Here is a 22538-nt window from a genome sequence, read left to right as displayed (position 1 = left end):
AACCAAAGTACAGCTTCTTTGATAGTTATCACAACAAACTGTATAAACTGATGCATCAATGAATCGTAACTCAACAAGTAATGCTCAATCAAGGAGTCGATTTACTTTGGGAGGAAATGGACATATTGATAGATTCCTCCGTTTTGAACTGCTTGCAGAACTTGCCTGGACTATGTATCACTTGTATACTTTGTGAACTATCTGTTGGTACAGCGAATTGTAGTAATGCTGGAGTATCTTTGCTGATGGTGTCACCGGTGATACAAGTTTTCCAAAGGAGCAGTCAATTGGTTTGGTGTCGTGGCATTTCTGTATCCTCCTCCCTTCTGCTAGTGATGGTCTAAAATTTGGGGGCCAACAGAGGTGAGCCCAAGAACCTCACCCCCCCAACTGGCACCAAGGCCAAATTTGGGGGCCAACAGAGGTGAGGCAAAGAACCTCACCCCCCCCCCCCCACTGGTGCATAGGCCTAGCCACAAGTATGGCTGTATGCTGAACCGGTAGTCATTGATGGGTATGATCCAATTGCAGTGGTATCAACCTAAGACAGGAGGCTGACGCCTAGAGGTCAGCTCATCCGATGACAGGTAAGAACCATATGTTGTATTAGACAGCCTAACAGGCACGGACCCTAGCCACATTGCTTATTGTTTAATTAAACGGAAGGGGGAGATTCTGAGAGCTATAGCCAAGAAGGAATGACACATGGCATTTTGGGTTGAAAGGTGACATCTGCATTCAATTGGAAATTAGACCCCTGCTGTCTGCCTAGGCCTGCTACTTTGGAGCTCTCCCGGGACTCCCAGAGAGTTCCCATTGGTTGGGGAAGTGTGGTAGGAGGGAATTCCGGAGGAGGGATTTCCTGTTGGGGAGTGTGTCCCGGGAGGAGCTGCGAGGCGTGGCGTTCGGCATTATTCCCCGGGAGCATGTGTGGAGTGTGCCGGTGGAGTTCAGAAATAAAGTTTGTTCCTGCTTGAGTGGCTGGTGATTTTGTGCCCAGACAGACTGCGACATTTTCATAAAAGATTTTGTTTGTTTTTAGAGGAATCTGACCCATCAGGTCTGATCCACCCATCAGGCCCCTGATTTTGAAACTATTTTTAGTGTGTTTTGTCTTTTATTTCTTATTAATTATTTCAGACTTTTAATATCTCAGCCAATTCACACTTGGGTTCAGTTTATGGATCCCTCCTTGTACAGGACATAGCAATAGAAAAATTTTTAATTCATGAAAAAGAAGAAGATTTTTTTAAACTCAAAACATTTATTGAACTCATATTGTGCAAACTGATAGAGACATGATATAAATAATTTTCATTTTTATTGATGAAGACACTGCAGAAATATTGTGAGGCTCATATTTACCCCTGCTTACCAAAATTAAACTGGTCTCTGTAATTTAATTTTCCTTGCTCCTCAAACTGACATTTAACCCCACAACCAAATTCTACCCAGTTGAGTAGCAGCACACACCAGACTAAATTATTCCCTTACTCATAGAGCTAGAAATATCCACTGGGGTTAATACAGGAGCAGTGAGGTTAGCAGCGTCTATTGACTGTAAAAATAGCACAAGTTATTGTAGATATCCAACAAGTCACTGATTTGGTACTGATTTTACAAAATCAATTGGACTCCCTGGCATCTGTCAGTCAGGGAAGAATGCTAGTTTTACGTAAACCAATTGGGAATGGTTTAAGAGACAAGGTTGAATGGTTAAAGGGCCACCTGAAATACGAAAAATGAATCAATTTACTATTCTTGTTAGCAGGTTTATCATGCTTATTCTCATAAAATGCGTAACTATGAGCATGACACTTAGATTTATTGGGCCCAGATTCCACAGCCAGCTATTTCTCACCCAGTGACATGGTTTGATATTCCCCCTTCAATCAATCTTAATTCCACCACTTTTGGACTGATCTTTTGCTAACTACTGGGTCCACTCAATAAGTTTTATATAATTTTTCTGTTACATGGCTAGGGAAACAAGTACAGGATTTATGGTAGATTCTGAGACTTTAATGTCATTATAATATTACTCACTTATGTGTTACTAGAGTTCCATACAATGATACTGAGATTCAATGGCACAGTGTACATAATTATCTAATGGGACTTGATCTTTCTCATACTGCTTATTTGGGTGTGTTAAAACTATAATCTCAGGTCCTGCCATGGTTAATGTCAAAACATCTACTTTTGATAATGAAAAATTTTGTGGCAGTTTAGCTGAAAAAAATTTCTTCCCTTAACCCTTTTAAGTATTATCTCACACATATAGCTGGATTACTAACCTTAACTATACTGTTAATTTTATCTCTGTTCTTGTTTTGTGTAATTGGGCCAAGCAGGATGGAAACAATTAAACTACCAGAAAAATATGGTTCCAAGATCAATCATGCTTGCTATGCTCCAAAGGAACCAGAGCCCTGAAATTATGAGAAGAACATCCCAAATATGATTAGACCATAATTAAGAAAAATAGAGTCCTCAGCTATACTACATGTCAAAATCATGTTCCTAGCACTAACAATTTAGTTAGTCTTTACCTTTTACACTAGCATTATTCTCCTAACACTGGTAAGCTAATTATTCTTCATTCTATGTTACAATTGTCTCACCTAACCTAACAAACCAGTTAATCTTCACATATTATTGTAATGTTGTTTTCTCCCTATTTTGGTTTTACAATAGTGATCAGCTCAGCCACAGCTGCTGGAAAACATCTCAGAGCAACTCTCTTCCCTACCCACTGCCTGATCTTCTGGAACAACATTAAAATAATTGACATCTCTTGCAATGGCTTTAGAAGTTCCCCACATCCCACTCTGCCTTACCCCCATATTTACTTTCAGGACTCTGAAATAAAGACCCCCCTCCCCACATTCCCCCCTCCCATAAGGGAGCAGCTAAAGACCTCCATGTCCAAGTTCTTCCTTCCTTTCAGAGTCTGGAATGTTAGATATGGAAAATAAAAGACCCCAAGATTGTGTGGTCTGCGGAAAAGGAATAAAAATGAAATCCATATGTTGATAGCTTTCATCTCTTTCAAGGTAAATCCTTTTTAGATGCTGTCCACAGGTGGGGATAAAATGTTTCATGAAACTTAGAGTGATATTCTCTGTGAAATGCTAATCTCTTCCAAGATAAATCCTCTCCAGGTGCTGGCCACTGACCCCCAACACCCAAACCCAAATTCCTGAGTGCCCAAATATTTGAAACTGATGGTTTCCTCAAAAAATAGAGAGCTTTCTTCATCTTTCCGTCTGCTGCCTTTACCTATTGCTATTACCTGACATCTTGTTTTTATTTGGAGATTTGTAGCCTTAAATCCATGCAAGTAGGATCTATATTCACATTTCTGATCACTCATTGGCACATCCTATTTATAAGATGTCTTTGAACATTGCGTGGACATGATGTAGGGACCATGGAAAGCTGCAGAAAGTGACAGGGACTAATTAGGCTTGAAAGAGAAAATTAATGCTGGGAGCATGTAAACTAACCTGGTAGATATTGCAACTTGCAATAAAAAAAATGCCTTAAAATGGCTCCAAACTCTATCCTTCTTATGGCATCAAAGTCCTAGGCCTCTGAGGACTGAAAGGATGTCAATATGTGACGTTGAAAAAAATTCATATGTTCACTTCTTTAAGACAGATGGACTCAAAGAAATCCAGTGAAAATAACTATTTGGTTAAAGAGAAAACTTAGAGCAACAACAACAACAACAAAAAACTAATACTTGCACAGCTAGTTATCTAGAACTGCATTAGACTATAGCTCTTTTTGATAGACTGAATGGTTCCTGATTTTGTGTTTGGGAGTCAATTTAAAGCATTAATACTGCAACTGTAAGCATAACACACTCCATGTTGCCAATGCATGTCTTCTAACTTTATCCCCAAGAACCTGGCAAATACCACATGCTTATAAGTTTTGCTAACATGACAGGATGGATCCCAGAACAAACAAAATCATACTTCACTCCAAGCCCATTCACTATAATTTCCATTACATTTTCTCTGACTTTGAGAGTATACACGTTTTCAACATTTTAACCTGGCATTTCTTCTGATCCTGGGGGAAAAAATATATGTTTTAGAGTGGCTAGCTAATTCCCCCCCCATAAAGTCCCGCCTCAATTTCTAATATATATGAGAATATAATTTAAGTAAAAGCTAGTACCTCTTACTTGGATGTCTTTAAAAATATTAATTTAACTTATATTTATTTCAGATCATAGAGTCATAAAAATTCCTTTAGAATTCAAGATGTAATCAGCAAAGAGAGGGTAACATGGATGATGTTTATTGAGGAGTTGTTTGCATTTGTGTTCCCTGCCACCACCTCTGTGCCACTATGGTTTACCTCTGACAAAACCAGATTTTTTCATTTTTTGGTTTTATTGAGGTTTTCTCCCAACCAGCTTTTTGAATGCAGCTTTCACATCCTTGTTCCGCAAACTGTAGATCAAGGGGTTCAACATGGGGATGATGATGGTGTAGAACACAGAGGCCCACTTGTCTTGGTCCAGGGAGTAGCTGGATGTCGGCCTCAGATACATAAACATGACTGTGCCATAGAAGAGGGTGACACCAGTAAGGTGGGACCCACAGGTGGAGAAAGCCTTAAAGCGGCCTTCCGCGGAGCGCATTCTGATGATGGCCATGAGGATGAAGGCATAGGAGACGACAATGATGAGGATGGTGCTGAACTCGATGAAGCCGCACAGACTGAACAGCAGTATCTCACTGACATAGGTGTCTGAGCAAGAGAGGGCCAGGAGGGGTGGGATTTCACAGAAGAAATGGTTGATGATGTTGGAACCGCAGTAATTGAGGCTGAATGTGAGTGAAGTGTGGGCTACTAAGCTCACGAGTCCAGCCAAGTAAGAGCCCAGCATGAGAGCCAAGCAGACCCGCTTGGACATGAGAGTGCTGTAGCGGAGGGGTCGACAGATGGCCACAAAGCGGTCATAGGCCATGGCCGCCAGGACATAGCACTCCGTATCCACAAAACCGACAAAGAAAGCAAACTGTGTGGCACAACTGGAGAAGGAAATGACTTTGTGCTTTGTCAGGAAGTCAGCCAGCATCCTGGGGGCAATGGCTGTGGAGTAGCCCAGGTCAACAAAAGAGAGGTTGCAGAGGAAAATATACATGGGTGTGTGAAGCTGAGTGTCTGATATGATCAGAATAATCATACCAACATTGCCCACCACATTGACCAGGTAGACAATGAGGAAGACCACAAAGAAGATCATCTGTAGCTGAGGGTCTTGACTGATGCCCATAAAGATGAACTCTGTCACTGTTGAGTGGTTTTCTTTATCCATTGCTCTGATTGTATGTGTATCTGGATTGGTTTATTGGTGAGTGTAGTAAGTTTCCTGTCACTGGAAATATTCAAACCAAAGATAAGCAATCATATGCTTGAGACATTATATGTGTTCCTGTAATAAACGTAGGCATTGTTTGAGGTGAATCTCAAAAACTCCTTCCACTAACTAGATTCCATGAATGGTGGCATGACTGAAGTGACTTGGGTGAAGGTGGTGGTTCTGTCTTCTCCTGGTGTCCACACACGATGGGAAAAAAAATGTTAGCTTCTTGGGAATGGTTGAGTTCTGCTTTTCCAATGATCTTGGTGCTCTGAGGTCATTTATCCCTTGACACCTGATGTTTGATGTGGCCAAGGCAATTATCCATCATCAATTTCTAGTGTTCCTTCAGTATTTCTAAAACAAAGCAAACATAAATGTAGACAATACATGCACATTAATTCTCCTTGCAGATAAGGATGAAGAGGGAAATGAAAGACTAGGAGATCTCAAAGCATAACATATCAGAAGCACAGACAAGAAGGTGAAATACTTGGTGAAGAGGGTCAGGTACAGAAGATAAAGTGGTGATAAAGAATGATTTTTAAAATGCTAGGACCTACTGAGTATTCATTATAGGCCCAAACTTTACTGAGTGCTTTATAAGTGTGATATCATTTAATCCCGACAACTGTTATATAAAAAGAACAAGGCTATATGTTAAACAATTTAAACAAAATCAACAGACAGATCATAGCAGAACTGGGCCTGACTCCAGAGTCCATTTTTACTTTCTGAGTGTATGTGATTTCGTGAAAGGTAAATCTGTTTCTGTGCCTGCCTTTCCTTTTCTTGTCCTATCTGTCATGCATGGGAACAAACTTAATCCTTTGTTTATTTATTTATTTACTTACTTACTTTTAGAAGTCCTCCAGGGTAAGGTATGGGACTTAATCAGGTGAAGACACAGTTGTGTCTCTGGATAATTCTATTGCTTAACCAATAGCCATGACACAACTGACCTCATAGTTAAGAGAGTAGGGCTGCCACTCAGCAGAAATAGAGAAAGCATTGTTGAATTCAGAGGCCACACAGGAACATACATTTGTAAAGTTTTTCTCCCATTTGTTGGATGAGCATCTATTCAATTGAAAACGTGGCAAACCAAACCAACCAACCAGCCACACACACAAACAAAAAAGACAAACATAGATAATTTTAAAGTAAGTAGCACCTATGAGTTAAAAAGGGAGAAGACAGACTGCACTTGCTTTAATTGGTTTACTGTTCAGGAAAGAAAAGGAAGCAGAGAAGGTGCAATGTGTCATGCATGGGCTATAGACATTCATGATGAATTATTCTTAATCCTGGGATTTATAAATAGTGAAAACTCTTAACCCTAGCTTTCACTCTCTTTACAGAATATAAGTAATGACATCAAAGAGAGAGAGATCTTTCTTCACCATTTTCTGTCCCATGTTGGCAGATACTTTTACAATTTCATATAAAATCAAACATGTCTATGCCAACTTGATATTCAGTTGAAAAGAAAACCTGGAAACAGCCTACATACTCACTGATAGATGCTTGTGTTCATAAAATGGGACAAACTACTCAACAATTAAAAGGAACCATGTATTGATACATGTGTCATGGTGGATGAGTCTTAACATAATTAGGCTGAGAGACAAAAAAAATAACAGAAAAAAAGAAAACACCTGATTTCATTCATAAAAATCTAGAAAATTCAAGAGAGTCAATAGTGGCAGAAGAAAGCAGATCAGTGATTGTGGTTGTAGAGGTGTGTGAGAGGTGTATGGCAACAGGAAAGGAAAAGGTCCAAGAAAACTTTTGATGTGTGATGAATTTGTTTACAGTATTCTTTCTGATGATATTTCACTTATTCATACATTCACTAAAATATACCATATTTTATTTTTCAATACATCCTATTTATTTTGTCAGTCATACTTTGATACATCTGGCTGAAAAGATAGAGTACTTGTCCTACTCCAGCTCAACTCATTACTGCTACATGTGATTACATACATTATTTCATAAGTTAGGTTCATTGCAAAACAGAAACATATGCTGAGGGGACTTTACATTGTGAGCTAGTTGTAGAATCAGCATTTAATCTGGGACTGCCAGTTTCCCAAAGGATGGTATTTTCATTTTTTACCCTGATGCTTCACATAGGAAATTAAAAGCAACCTACCAGGAACAGTGACACAATGTACACCATTTGTTAGCATGCCCGTGCATTTCATGAAGTGGAAAGCAATCCTACTGTTGAAAATAGAAGCCAGCTGTAGAGTTTTATAGATAAGGAAGCAGAGTCATACCTCAATCTCTACAATGTGGGTTTATATAGACTTCAGAATTGAGAGTTAGAGAAACCTTGCAAGAACACAGCAACAGCAATCAAGAGTTTGACCCACAGCTGGGTATATGCCACTCAATTCACTTCACTCAATTGGAAAATGTGATTAGAGGTCAGGCAGGTATGAGAAGTTTCACCAATTGAAAAAAGAACTTGCCTGCTGTCTTTTGTAGTGGTTAGACAAATGTACTGTATGTCATTCTCAGCTATTATTGCTTCCACCACAGTGCTTATCTTCTTGGAGTATATTGGATTTTATTGGTTATTTGGGGTTAATACACTCACCTTAATATTTTTCTGCACAAATTGGTTAAACTATGTATAAGTGCTGGATTCAGTGGCTGTCATGTGGCAAGTGCTTAATGCAGTTGGCCATGGTGTGTAAATATTGATGTTTTAATTTAGTAGATGAGTGCATTTATAACTCTAAAATATATCAAGTGCTTATTTCATAGAACTAATGCATCAGGGAATCGTTATCCTTTAGGGAGAAATGATTTTAATTCTATAGCCTTTCTATTATATGAAAAGTAAAACAAGTAGAAACTAGGTTATAAGAGCCAAACTCAGCACTTAATAAGAAAAAACTTTATGATTCTTAAAGTCTGGATATTAAGAAAATGAATATGCTCCATTTTTAACAACATACTGAACTATTTAACAAGACACCAGAAAAGCAGTACATTTGGAGCAAACACATTTCAGATTTCTATGTATCACCTGAGTTTGCAAATTTATATAAAAAGAATACTATAGGAAGAGTCTGGAGACTCTAGTTTTAGTTCTACTTTTCAGTAGTGGGTTTTGGTGAATTGCTACATTAAATACAGATTGTGGATTTGTTAATTAGATTGGGTGGAGAACATCAATCACCCAAGACCCTCCAATTCTAGCATTTTATGAATTCAGATTTATGAGATAACTGAAAACCAAACCCATGGCCTATGTCTCTTTCTGAAATCTTTTAATGGCAGGAACCTGGTGTCAAGTAGAACCTGTGCTCAGAGAAGCATCAGGCAGTGTAATATTGCATCCCAAATAGATCACGTCTCTTTCCTCTTCTGTCCCAACTGTGGTCTGACCTGTTTTCCACTTGTTGGTGGTGAGAGGATGAATGGTCTCCTCTTCTTTGATTGAGAAGCACTGAACAAATATTCTGAGAATAATCCAAAAATGGTGAATCGCCCTGGCAGCTGGTTCAGCTTCCTACTCCTCCCATCCTTGATCATGAGCGCAGGGCAAATTTATGTCTCTGAGTAACAGATAATTTCCCGGAAGGAATATGATGAAAGGATTGTCTGCATTCACGGGGGACTCAAAGATTTGTTGAGCTGTCATTCCCTAAGGAATCTCCCTCTCTTTTCCTTCAGTCTTCACGATAAACACAGGGATTCATTTTTCAAGACTCTTGAGTAACGATTGAATCTAATTTAAGAACTACCTGGGCTTTTGTCCAGCCTAAAGATGTCTACAGGGTGTGATTTTGGGAATGATTAAGGTCTCTCTGCTCATGCTAAAAGTCCCCTGAAAGAGGATGATACTTTTCATGTCCTACAGGATGAAATTTACATATTACTATAATGGTTAAAGAAAAATAACTAAAGATTGAATTCTACCTGGAATTGGTATTGAATGTGTCCATTAACACTGTTGTGCTGATCGTGCCATGGGGGTTTGCGTCTACCTAAGCCCATCAAATTGTACACACTGACTATGTGCAGTTATTTGCAGTTTATTAATTATACATTGATACAAGTGTTTTAAAAATCACTTCAAGTAACACAAAGCCTAAGAGAAGTTTTTTGGAAATCCCAGCATTTACTATGAAGAAAATGAAGGATACGTCAAAAACCACTCCTTTAGAGTTCAGTATACCTGCCACTGTGGATATAGTCATGTGTCTTTGTTCACTTTCAGTGAAAGAGTTAGTTTCCATTTTCTTTCCTTTTTTACATGAAAGAAACTGGGTGCTTCCTTTGGCAAAAAGAAACTTTAAGATCCCAGGTTGGAGCAGATTAAAGAGCTTCCTTCTTTTCATTTTTCAATTAAAAAGCAATGCTTATTTTACTAAATAACCAATTAGGCTCAACTACACAATGAAAAAAAGGCAGATGATTGCACATATACGAAAAAAAACTCCATAAATGTAACTTAAAAATTCAGGCTGATGTAAGTTTACCCTGGAAGTACCCAAGGTAGTCTTGCAACATTCTAGCTCAGGATGTAAATTTCCAAAAGGATGAAAGTGCTTGGTAAAACTCAAAACCATTTTCTCCCTCGAATTACTTAGTAAATGCACCCACAACAAGTTTGTTTTATATAAAATTAATTCAATAATATCCCATGTGAATAGTTAGAATGTTTGTACATGTAAAAATACTGGTAGCACAGCATTGAGAGGACCTTATTATACTTTCACTATAAGGCATCAATAAAACAAATAAACAAACACTGGGGATTAATATTTAACCAAAATCATGCAAATATCTCTCCTCTGAATTGTGGAGATAAACCATACATCTTTTTAGTATTTGAGTTCTTCATTTACTGCAGATTTCATTAATTAAATGATACTGAAATAAATTAATCTTCTCAAAGTAGCCTAAATGATGTAAATCATTATTAGATGTTGATCAATTCATGTCAGACCTTGAGCCCCTTATATAGAAGTTGTATTTTGAGGATGGAGTTTCTTGTGCATCTCAATCCTGGCTGTGGGGACTGATGACTATTTCTTGCTCTGGAGAGTGGGCAGGAGTGTGTTAGGGTTAGGGAAAATCATTGATTATCTACATATATTTGATGTAGCAAATCACATTCATTATTCAATCTCTAGTCACCCGAGTCATTAGAAATGAAAATGCTTAGGCACAGAGATTACTGAAATACATGATTTCACAATCTTGATTTCACAGACCTAGGATTCCAAGCCCCAAATAGGCCTCTTCTCTTATCCTTCTCTTGGTGTCTCCTCTGCTGAGTTCCCTAGCCATTTTCCAGGTCACCTAAGTTCTCATATGCAGACAGCCTCCTTATAGAGAGGAGACCCCACTGTAGAGCGAAACTGCAACTTTGAGAACTCTTAATTCTTCCCAAGGGAGCTTATCAGGGGAGACAGAAGACGGTTGCATAATGGCTCAAAATTTATTCTCCTCTGTCTTCATGTATCCTGAGGGTAAAGGAGAAATATATGAAAGGAATATGTGATTTCCTTAATTTAAAAGGGGAAAGTAAGTAGAATACAATGAGGAAACTTAAGGGACACAGTCCCCAGAGACCAAAGAATAAGAAATATATCCTATATAAATGAGCTAGGATGTTTACTCTGGAGTCTCTTCGGAAGACTCTATTACTGGAAATATCTGTGAACGGAATGGTAGCCTCACTGTAATGATGAACTTAGTATTTTGAAAGGTACTTTATTTTGATATAATAAATTGGATTACTTAACTTTCAGAAAAAGTAAAAAGAAGAAGAAGGAGGAGGAGGAGGAGGAGGAGGAGGAGGAGGAGGAGGAGGAGGGGGAGGAGAAGGAGGAGAAGAAAGAACCTCTCTACCACTGCTGAACACAGAGTAGTTTTGGTGTCCTTCTGTAATGCATGGTCTCTAAGTCCATTCTAACTCTGCATCCTGGTTACCTTGGGACCTTGACAGTCAGCATATTCTCTAAGAAGGTATCATGTTTGATTTTTAAAATTTTTTTTTTTCATGAATTTAGGCATAGAAGAGGAACAAGCAAAGGAATAAACTAATGCTCAAGCAGTTACAAAAGGTAAGGAAAAGATATAAAGAGTCCCGTTCATTTAACCAAAGAAAAATCCATTTTGCTATTCATTTCCTTAATTGTCCTTTGACCCAAAGTTCCCGAAGCACTGAGTGGCTACAAATACATGTTAAATAAGTGTCACATCTGTTTTTATTGATAAGAGATCTGTACATCTTTAGGATGAATATAAGCAGCAAATATTATGATTGACATAAACTTTTTACCCATCAGAAATACCTCAGGAAATTTAAAAAGTTATTTTCAGAAAGCTCTTAGAAAGAAATGAGAAACTCAGATTATTTCTCTTTGGGCTAGAAGTTTAGCTGCAAAATCTCAAAAGCACAAAGGAGAATATCTCAGAAGAACAGAAAAGAAATTTGTCAAAATTGTGAGGAGTTGGAAGCATGTAATTCACACCATAAATGTAAAAGAAATCATGTTTTGCTAATAATAAATATTAATAAAAGTGAATTTTAGGAAAGGTAATTTTCAGCAATAATACTCAGTTTTTCATGAGAAGATATGACTTACTAAAGTAATTAAATGTATTCTGGCCTATTAATGAAAAAAAATTATATCATCACATAGAATATGTATTAATGCCCAATCTATTATTGACAGTAAGTTTAAATAATCTCAAATGTTAAGGACATGAGATTTACATTGGTGAGTATAAATTTGGACTCTATTAGTCAAACTTTGATTCTCTGCAAGTTAACTTTTGTATCTTACATTTTTACTCTGCAAAAGGAGAGAATTGCATTGCCTATTCTATAGGATTTAAATAAATTAACACAGAAAGAAACAGCACACTGCTTGCAGAGCACAAGAAATCATCAAACAAAAAAACTTTAAAAATTTTAATACTAGTTATTTTTCATCTATCATTGCTTTATTAGTATGGCTAGGATATTTAAGTGTTTTTTTTGTTGTTGTTGTTGTTGTTAGATTTATATTCTTAGGAACACTTCCTGTTTGGGGAAGTAGAGAAAATCTGTGTCTCCCCCCATCCAATTACTTCTAGAGAAGCTGCTTTTGAAGTTCAAATATCAAGATCACTTTGAAGGTGTTATGCTGTGAAAAGATGAGGTTTTAACATGGCTTAGGTTATTGAGTACATCTCAGTAGAAACTACATTGAGCAGAGCATCAGGAGACACTTGTTGTGTGGCCATGTCTGTACCTGTGGAATCAGCTCCTTCCCACTCTTTCCCCCACTTTGGTTTAGTAGACTCTTTCTCCATTGTGAGCACAGTATTGAGTATTGTTCCTGCGTATTAATTTTAGACACTAATAAATAATTACTTTCTCTGGCTGATATATGATTTAGTACTTTGCCTTACCTTTTGATCCATATTTTGATGGCAAGCCTGGCACAGTTTAATCTCGTGTTTAAAAATCTGAGGTCATGATAGAGATGCAGGCTTTGAGTGAAAGAATTGAAGAAGCATTTCATCGATAGGTGCTACCCAAAAACTTACTTGGAAGATGTAGGCTGGCATCACTTTTTAGTTATTTTTTCCCCTATATCTGGCTTCATTATAATTTTCAAAGAATAAGTCTTTTTTCCATTTAAATAACTTGGTGTCAAATTATTCCCCTAATTTAGTATGGTGACTAGAAAGTTTCATGTTTGACTTCTGGTGTTTTTTAATTCTGTTGGTTTGTTAAAATTGCTATTAGTTAAATTTATTTTTAACTGATAGATTAAGACATAAGAATTGTGTATTTTAATTGGGTACTGTGATATATTTATAAATGTTTACATTGTATTATGCTTAAGCCAGGTTAAACATATCTGGCTCTTCAACAGGTACATTAATATGATTAAAATATTTAAAAATTATCCTTATCTTTTTGAAATGTATACCAGATGACCATGATCTACACACTCACCTTACCATGCTATCGGTTCTATTTTGATGTTGTGGATCTGATCACTAAGAGGTTTCATTGTCTCAGCCACTTTAATTTTTTTATTCAGGGATATTTACTCATTTTTACAACCTGATTTTCTAATTACTAAAGTGAATTTTAAAAATTCTAAAATTTTAACTGAAGCCTTTTTGCTTTGCACATACTGATCTGGAAAGCTGGTAGTGACATTGGAACCATATTGGCTATATAGGATATCCTCCACTTTCTTCTGGCCATAAAATTTTAAAGCACTCCCTCCTTGGGATCAAGTACTATTGACTATTAATGCTAACTTTCAATGTATCTAATTAATTCTCTTTGTACTACAAATGAATATTCAGTGGTCTGAATTTATTCTGTCTTCTTTCCAGAAGTGGTACAGAGTATATAAAACTAATTTAAATTAATTATCATAAATAATTATCCCTTAAGATTGTTTAATCTAATGGGCATGGTAGCACATGCCTGTAGTCCCACGGACATTGGAGTTTGGGGCAGGAGTATTGCAAGTTCAAAGCCAGCCTCAGTAAATTAGAAAGCCCTGAGCAACTTAGGGGGATCCTATCTCAATATAAAAAAATAAAACATGCAGGAGATGTGGGTCAGTGGTTAAGTTCCCCTAGGATTAATCCCTGGTAATATATATATATATATATATATATATATATATATATATATATATATAAATTCATTAACATATTAATCTTTTTTAGTAGTTAAAGAAAAGCAATCATACTTAATGTATACTAGCCACTTGTCTCAGGATGATTAGTAGGCTGCACACCTAGTACAAAGATACAGGTTTTTTACTTGGCATCAAGTCCAACACACTTGTTTACTATGCTCTTCACTTTTCACTCTTCTTTTAGTATTTACATATTCCACTGAAATATACTTAAAAATCTGTCAGGTATTCAGCTGACCAAATGCAGTGTCCATCATCTCTCTTATTGCCTTTCAGATGATCAGCCTCATGAAAGAGGTCCAGAGAAGAAATCAAACAGAAGTGACAGAATTTGTCCTCTTGGGACTCTCAGACAATCCCCATCTGCAAGGTGTCCTCTTTGCACTGTTTCTGTCCATCTATGTGGCAACCATGGTGGGTAATCTGGGCATGATTGCACTGATCAAGATGGAGCCTCACCTCCACACCCCCATGTACTTCTTTCTCAGCAGCCTGTCCTTTGTGGATGCCTCTTACTCTTCTTCTGTCACTCCTAAGATGCTGGTGAACCTTGTGGCTGAGAACAAGGCCATTTCTTTTAATGGGTGTGCTGCCCAGTTCTACTTCTTTGGCTCCTTCCTGGGAACTGAGTGCTTCCTGCTGGCCACGATGGCATATGATCGCTATGCAGCCATTTGGAACCCCCTGCTCTACCCAGTTCTCATGTCTAACAGAATTTGTTTCTCATTAGTGGGTACTTGCTTCCTTGCAGGCTTTGGAAATGCAGCCATCCACACAGGCATGACTTTCAGGTTGTCCTTTTGTGGCTCTAATAGGATCAACCACTTCTACTGTGACACCCCACCCCTGCTCAAACTGTCATGTTCAGACACCCACATCAATGGCATTGTGATCATGGCTTTCTCCAGTTTTAATGTCATCAGCTGTGTAGTGATTGTCCTCATTTCCTACCTGTGCATCCTCATTGCCATACTGAAGATGCGTTCAGTAGAGGGAAGGCGCAAGGCCTTTTCCACCTGTGCCTCCCACCTTGTGGCGGTCACCATTTTCTTTGGGACCATTCTCTTCATGTATTTGCGACCCACATCGAGCTACTCAATGGAGCAGGACAAGGTTGTCTCTGTGTTTTATACAGTGGTCATCCCCATGCTGAACCCCCTCATCTACAGTCTGAAAAATAAAGATGTGAAAGAGGCCCTGAGAAAGACCTTACAGAAACACCTACACTAAGGCCACATCTCCCACCCTCTTGTTATGTAAAATATATATGTATATATTTCATTTGAATTTTATTAGATAATTCTTTAAGCTCTTTCTCCATGTCCAAGTAGATGTTATAAAATTAGATATACTTGTTAATCTCCTAGTATTTTAAATTTGTCTACATAGGCCCCTAAGATTCATTGACATGTTGGATGACGGTTGTGATTGGTAAAAGTATGAAAACATTTGGAATTGGATGTCATGAGCCCATGTTTTAATTTCAATATTTAGCTTTTTCAGTCATGGATTTATAATATTTGCATTAGTGTTGTTGTTTGAGGACAAGGCAAACAGACTCTAAGGCAGACATTTGTATAAAGGAAGTTTATTGGAGAGCATTCTCAGGATTGATAACTGTATTGGGAGGGAAGCAGGATGGCAAAAGATGGTGAATTTGGGGGTTGGGGTTGTGGCTCCGTGGTAGATGGCTTGCTTAGCATTTACAGGGCCCTGGGTTCAATCCTCAGCACCACATAAAAAATAAATAAATAAAATAAAGGTATTGTGTCCAACTACAACTAAAAATAGATATTTTTTTTTTTTTTAAAGTGAATGGTGATGAACTGCAAAAGAGATCTCAGCCACTCTCCTAAGAAGTGCTGGTGCTGAGTCAATCATTTAGAGCTTTGTGAAACTTGTAATTCACATGCTCAGTTTGGGATGTGAGTTACTAAGTAGGAGGATGTGTAATCTTGGACAATTCATCCAGCAGAGGAAATTCTAACAGCAGATGTCAGATGTGAACTGTCAGCTGCAAAAACAGCTGGAAGCTGGAATAGTAGTTACTTGAAGCAGGTAAAGCACATCTGGGTATTGCCACAGTCTTCATTATATATAATAACATTATATATATAATTATATATAATAACACCATAACTCAAGTGAAATAATACCAAATAAGATACATAAAAGTCTTATCAGGGAACCACAGCAATAATAGTTAAATATTTTACTAACCTTGTGAAATAAATAAAATATTTGGAACATTATCTATCAATACAGTTGAACTTTTTGTTTCTGCTCCTTCCAAAGTTTCATGTAGTTTTCAATACATGTTAGTCAAATTAAATGCCCTGTTATTTATTTTAGTTGGGTGGAGATGCATTACTGGTGGAACAATGGGACCACAGCATTCTTTGATGTAAAGATGGCAAGTCAAAGGAGGTATAAATAATGATTTGAAATCATCTTGTGAAAATTCATCCCTGACAGTACAATGATCTTGATATGATATCAAGATCATTGTACTGTCATGTGTAACTAATAAAAAAAATAAAATATTTAAAACAAAGAAACATCAGATGTATTTATGAACCAATCATATCTACATACACACATATATGTGTGTAGGTATGTATATATATATGATTGAGGATAGAAGTTCAGGCCAAATCATTATTGCTTTTAAATCTAATTTAATTAAATACATTAGACACTAGTTTCAACTAAAAAAAAAAAAAAGAAAATTCATCTTTGATACATTTGTTGGAGCCCACACTGAGATATAATCTCATCCTGACCACTTTAAGCAGTTCTCTCATTTTACCACAATTTCCATTTTTTACATTTAACCAAGGTTTTTCTCAAAGATATTTTAAATTGTCTCATGATTTTCTGCCTCCATTCATTTCCCTCTATTCCAGTTAATATTCTATAACATTCATCTTCTGACTTATTTTTTATTCATCACTCAAAGGTAATTGACACTTCATCTTTATCCATTACCATGCTTAAGTCTGAACTTCCTCTTCTCCCAGTTAAGATTCCATGGTATATCGTGGAAGGACTCACTTTCAGTCACTCCCAATTCCATGGCTCCATTTTCTCTCCTTTTTACTCGTCTTACTAAATCCCAACCCAGGAAAGTTTAATAATTCTTTGCTGTGTCCTCTATTTAAACTCTTTAGCACAGCTAAGAAAAACCCTTGAGAATTCCATTCTCTTTTGCTGATCTTACCTTACTTCATCTTCTCACCTCTAAATTCTCATAAATATGTTCTTCCTTCCCTTCTGTCATGGTGGACAAAGACCCTCTTCTATTTCAAACCAGCTCTTTCACATTTTGGGGAAATTCACAGATTTAATTTCTGAATATGCTTCTCTCCTTTCCTTAAGCATTAGTATCTTAAACTCTAATATTTTTGATTGTTTGCTAATATTATCTAACATCACTCTTCTTAATAATTCCCTTGACTGATGTCCCATCTGATATAAATTTATTTCTCTGTCCCATTGACAATTAAGCTCACTATTGATCTTCTCAGTTTCCCTACTCCTTCATAGTACATTTGCTCCATACTATGTTCCAATTTTATTTTGTGCAGTGACCTGCCCATCAACAACAAAAGATCTCTAGAAGGGGCAACATCAGATTAATGAAAACACAAAGACATTTTTAAGTAAAGCTGGGGCCAGTTTAGACTCTGTCCTCTGATGGAGGAACAGTGACCCTGAACCAGATAAGCAACTTTATTATATAGGGTCTCATGATAAAGAAGTCGAACTATAAAAGCTCTGCAAATTGTTGAAGGCCTGTGCGTTATCAAGAGAATTCTTTGTGCACTAAAATGTTGAAGTGTTAGGAATATCTTGCGGTTATCCTGTAGTACCCAGAAAATCCATTGTATTGGAACATCTGATAGATGTTGGTGACAGAGCCAATTCTCAAGGCTGTTCCCACATCCTGTCTTTGGCAAGGAATGTTTGCCAGGCATGGCTTTGCTGACACCACAAGATCAGCGGATGACCAGGGCTTATTCACTCTCCACAACTGTGGTAACAGTTTTCTTTTGAATCTGAACTTGTCAGGGAAACATGAGACCTTAGCACCACTGCATCCAGGGATTTATTATCTGTCTCAATCTCTTGTTATCATAGGATGACTTGTCACAATTGATTCCTCTAGCTAACTTGATACACCCCTTTGTAGTCTTCACTACTGCATCATTCTGAAAAAAATAGATTAGAAGGCAATCAGTATGTCAATTGCCTCTTTTAAAACTATCCCAAAATGTGTTTATAAAACTGTACCAAACAATAAAATAAAGCAGTCACCAATTAAAATACATAATTCACAATATAGTAGACTTTATGTAATGATTTTTTTTTGGGGGGGTGGACAGGAGATTAATGAAGTATGTGACCTCAATAGAAGTAGAAATATTTTTTCAATATCTTAAACAATGCTACAGTTTATATCTTGAGTGTCCCTTGAATGTTTACATGTTGAATGTCCCTGTGTATTAAAGTTTTGCTCCTTATGTGAGATTATTGGGAGGGATATAATCTTTAAGAGATGGGGCCTAGTGAGAGTAACTTAGATCACTGGCATGTGTCTTCCAGGTAGTGTATAAACTGTTTTTCTCTTTTTCTTCTGTACAATTCTTTCCAGCTAGCTTTCATAGATCTTCCTTCTTCTTAATATTTTTTAGATGCCAACAAATTATTCTTAGGTGATCTAGAAAGTCTGTAATGATTCTAAAATATTTATCTCTAGTACTGACTACTCGTCTGAGTTCCAGATGAATACATTAAACTAATATCTTGGCATCAGGGACCTCACATATGATAGGGTTAAGAAATTAGTTTTCCTACTTGAATTACTCAGACATCAATAAAATAACAATACCTTTTCTATGACTGATAATGACTGTACCTTAGTGTCTTATACCATTAAGCTTAAAATATACCTTTTGACATTGTTACAAATTATAATTTTCTATTAGAATTCTTCAGCTTGTGCTTAGAGAAAAGAAATAGCATCTTTTACATCCTCATTCACAATTCATCTAACATCTATTCATTGACAAACTATCAGATGATGTATCCTGGAGATATGTAGCAGGAAAGAAAACACATTTTATTATGTTATTAAGCTTATATATAAGTGAGGAGGACTTTATTGTTTATACCACTGTTTTATGTGTGGGTGTGTGCATGCGCACGTGTGTGTGTCAGTCTGTTTGACAGGGATATAGCTGTACTTTGAAGAAATGTACTGTTGACAATGTTTAGAGAGAGGAGGAGTCATGGAAGAGCTCTCTGTGGACATAACTTTTGAGCAAGCCCTCAGCAGGGACGGTACCATAGGGTGTTTGTGGAAGAAGTTTCCAGGCACATACACAGAAAACTCAAGGGTCCTGAGGGCAATATGCTCTCTTTTTTTTCTTAAAACAACAGCAAAAAGACAAATATATGTGGATTAGCATGAGAAAATTCAAGGAAAAAAGAACTGATTTTAGGAAGGGATTTGGAACCGAATGGAAATGGTTAGAAGTAGCTGTTTAAAGAGATGGATCTTTAGAAGATAGAATAACAAAATTACCTTATGGATTGTTTATGGGGTATGTAACAATGAGAAGAGTTTACATTTTATTGAATGTGTATCTATCAATTTATTCAACCTCATCAATGCAAGTGAAACTACAGAGTAATCAGTGACTTGAAATGGAAAATGCTATCCTTGAAGAGAATTAGAAGGCATAGGAAATCAGGGTTGGTCATGGCAAATTGCTATTTGATATCCTTATGAGTTTTAGACATTGCTGTTAAATGAATCAACATTGTCTTCCTCATAAGAATTTATGATTTTGTGAGGCCTACAAAAAGAATGAGATATGGAATAGGCAATTAACTATTTTTGTATATTCATTCTGTTATGATTGAGCCAGTCTTATTTTGTTCTAAAGTATCTACTGTAAATTTTGTGATTTATTACAATGTTTGATTATAATATGTACGTATCAGAAAATGAATAAATAGAAACTTAATACATCAATAGCAAATAAACATTAACAGACAAATTTCATTTACACTGACATCTTGCTTTCCAAAAAAGCAAGGTTGTTATTAAGGGGTTGGGAAATTAGACACATTAATTAATAATTTGGTCTTTCAATCATAGAAATATATAAACTTATGATTTTATTTTTAAAATTTGCATAGTTTTTATTTATTCAAGGAATCAGGATAAGAGAACAATTGATATTAATCTTTCCACCTCAACTTGAAAAAGAAAATAAATGGAAAATATTGACATTTTATATTTTGTGGGGATACAAAATCCATAATTTGATATTGATTTGATTGATTAATTTCTCACAAAATAACATTGTTTGTAACAAAATTGACTTGCCTTATCTGGCTTAATGTGAAACTACAATTTGAGAAATTTTATTGGAATGACATGGTACTATCTGTGCAAAAAGTACCTCTAACTTCCTTCTCTTCTAACAAATGCTTTTTCCAAAACTGTTTCCACTATTCTCTATGCTGTTTTCAAACTTCCTCTTAAATCTCCAGTTACTGTATGAGTGTTCCAGTTTCTCACTAACGTCTGTGATTCCTATCATGTTGATGACATTAACTCAATAGATCAGTCTAGTTCTAGCAGAAATCCATAAGCCCAACTCTTCACAGGAGCCCCGGCTCTGACCAGAACTTCCACTGCTGCTGATGACAGTACTATTCTCTTCGCTCCATCTTCTCCTGTCCTGAAAGCTCCACCTGCCCCAACTCCTTGTCCTCAGTCTCATTAGAAGGTCTTGCCTCAATGTTTAGGAAAAAACAAGGTAGACTTCCCAGGGGAATTCTTTTGTCTTTACTACACTACATATACAAAATTATCTACTCCTACTTATTCCACCTAAATTACTGAACATGATGGCTTATTCTCTATCTGTGATCAAGATTTCCTGCACTCATCGAGTGGTATAAACAAATGTAAGGTAGGGATTTGGACCTCAAAGGATAATACAGGTCCTTAGAGCATCAATTAGTGTTATGTCCTTAAGGATCAAACACATTTTAATTCTCTTTTAAAAATTATTAAAAAAAACCCTCAAGGGACTACACCAGAGACAAACTTTATAAACGTTTCCACTGTGTGTGTGCAAAATATGGTGTGGTGATATTGGCACGTAAGTGACTTTTTTGTATTTTTTAACTCAAAGTAGATCTTGTGTTTTTTTACATATTCTATCTATGTGGGAAAATACATTGGTCAATTCCCCTTTTTATTATGTTTGGTACTAAGAATCGAACCCATAGGCATTTTGCCACTGAGATACATCCCTAGTCCTTTTTATTATGTTTTATTTTGAGGTAGGGTCTCACTCAACAGTGTAGGACTTCCCATAGTTGCTGAAATTTTGGTCTCGTATTTTGATCCTCCTGGATTAGAGGCATATACCACCCATTACACTTGTGTTCTTTGCTATTTTTATGATAGTATTTCTTTGAATTTGAAGAATTCATTATTCTTAGCAAGCTCTTTTGATGTATTTGTGAGAGCCTAGTAAACAATGGCCTCATGGTATAATACTTTAGAATTTATTTTTACCGTAGTGTGAGCTTTGCAAAAACTCACTTTATTTTTATACTGAGCTTATAAAGATGAAAACTGAGGGTACATTTAAATAGTTGTACTTCTCTAAACTAATATTTTTCACAAATGGGTTAGTGACATTCATGAAATATAGAATAGAAATATAGGAATATAGAAATATAGGAACCAAAAATCCACCCTCTTCCCCAGATAATTGCATTGCTTATTAGCTGTTCACCTATTTAGGAAGGTCCACTGGCCATGTAAAAGCACTCCACATTGGTTTCTCTTGATAGAACTTGTTTTCTTCTAACAATATATGCATAGCTGTCAGCACTTGAGAAATATCTGACCTTCTGCTCTGCAAATTGTGCTTTATAATGGTGTAGAACATGAATACTGTTGTAGCCTCATATCCTAGAACAGGGGCAAAGAGCAAGCTGTGAAGTATATATGGATAAATGCTTGGATGAATTTCAAAAGATAATGCACAATTCACACAGAAATGTCCAGATAACTTTCCAAGTATCTTTGTTTAAATCAGACAAAAGTGGATTTCCGGTGAGGCAATTAACTTAATATTCAACCATTATTCCATCTTAAAAAATATGAGGGTATATTTAGAGTGAACATGGGAAGCAAACATCCTTATTTATCAATGTGAATGAAGAAAATGATCTTATGGTGTTAATTTCTTATTCTCTTGTATTTAGTTTTTATAGAAAGAAAGTATGGGAGAAATACTAAATATAGCAATAACTTAAAAAGACATAAAATATGTGAGTATATAAGCATAGAAATATATATTAATATATATATAAGCATACAAAGTGAGAGCAAAAATGAGAGAAAACAGCATATGTCTTTAAGTTAC

The 22538-nt window shown here is 36.4% G+C and overlaps 2 protein-coding genes across 2 annotated transcripts; one reads left to right on the top strand and one right to left on the bottom strand.

Annotated features, from left to right (window-relative positions):
• Positions 1-4408: 4408 nt before the first annotated feature.
• LOC143391796 (olfactory receptor 5AR1) lies at positions 4409-5341 on the bottom strand. The gene has a single exon (XM_076844549.2). The coding sequence runs from the start codon at positions 5339-5341 to the stop codon at positions 4409-4411; it is 933 nt and encodes a 310-aa protein (XP_076700664.2).
• A 9011-nt stretch (positions 5342-14352) lies between these two features.
• LOC143390495 (olfactory receptor 5AP2) lies at positions 14353-15306 on the top strand. The gene has a single exon (XM_076842873.2). It carries the CDS (start codon positions 14353-14355, stop codon positions 15304-15306), a length of 954 nt encoding a protein of 317 aa, XP_076698988.2.
• The last annotated feature ends 7232 nt before the right edge of the window (positions 15307-22538 follow it).

Source organism: Callospermophilus lateralis, chromosome 2, assembly GCF_048772815.1.
Source record: "Callospermophilus lateralis isolate mCalLat2 chromosome 2, mCalLat2.hap1, whole genome shotgun sequence".
Lineage (NCBI taxonomy): Eukaryota > Metazoa > Chordata > Mammalia > Rodentia > Sciuridae > Callospermophilus > Callospermophilus lateralis.
The sequence above is the reverse complement of the archived record's forward strand: the minus strand, read 5'-3'. Positions and strand labels throughout refer to the sequence as shown.

Bases quoted from the DNA above. Each gene is read 5' to 3' on its own strand.
- LOC143391796 (XM_076844549.2), bottom strand. From the start codon at position 5,341: ATGGATAAAGAAAACCACTCAACAGTGACAGAGTTCATCTTTATGGGC.
- LOC143390495 (XM_076842873.2), top strand. From the start codon at position 14,353: ATGATCAGCCTCATGAAAGAGGTCCAGAGAAGAAATCAAACAGAAGTG.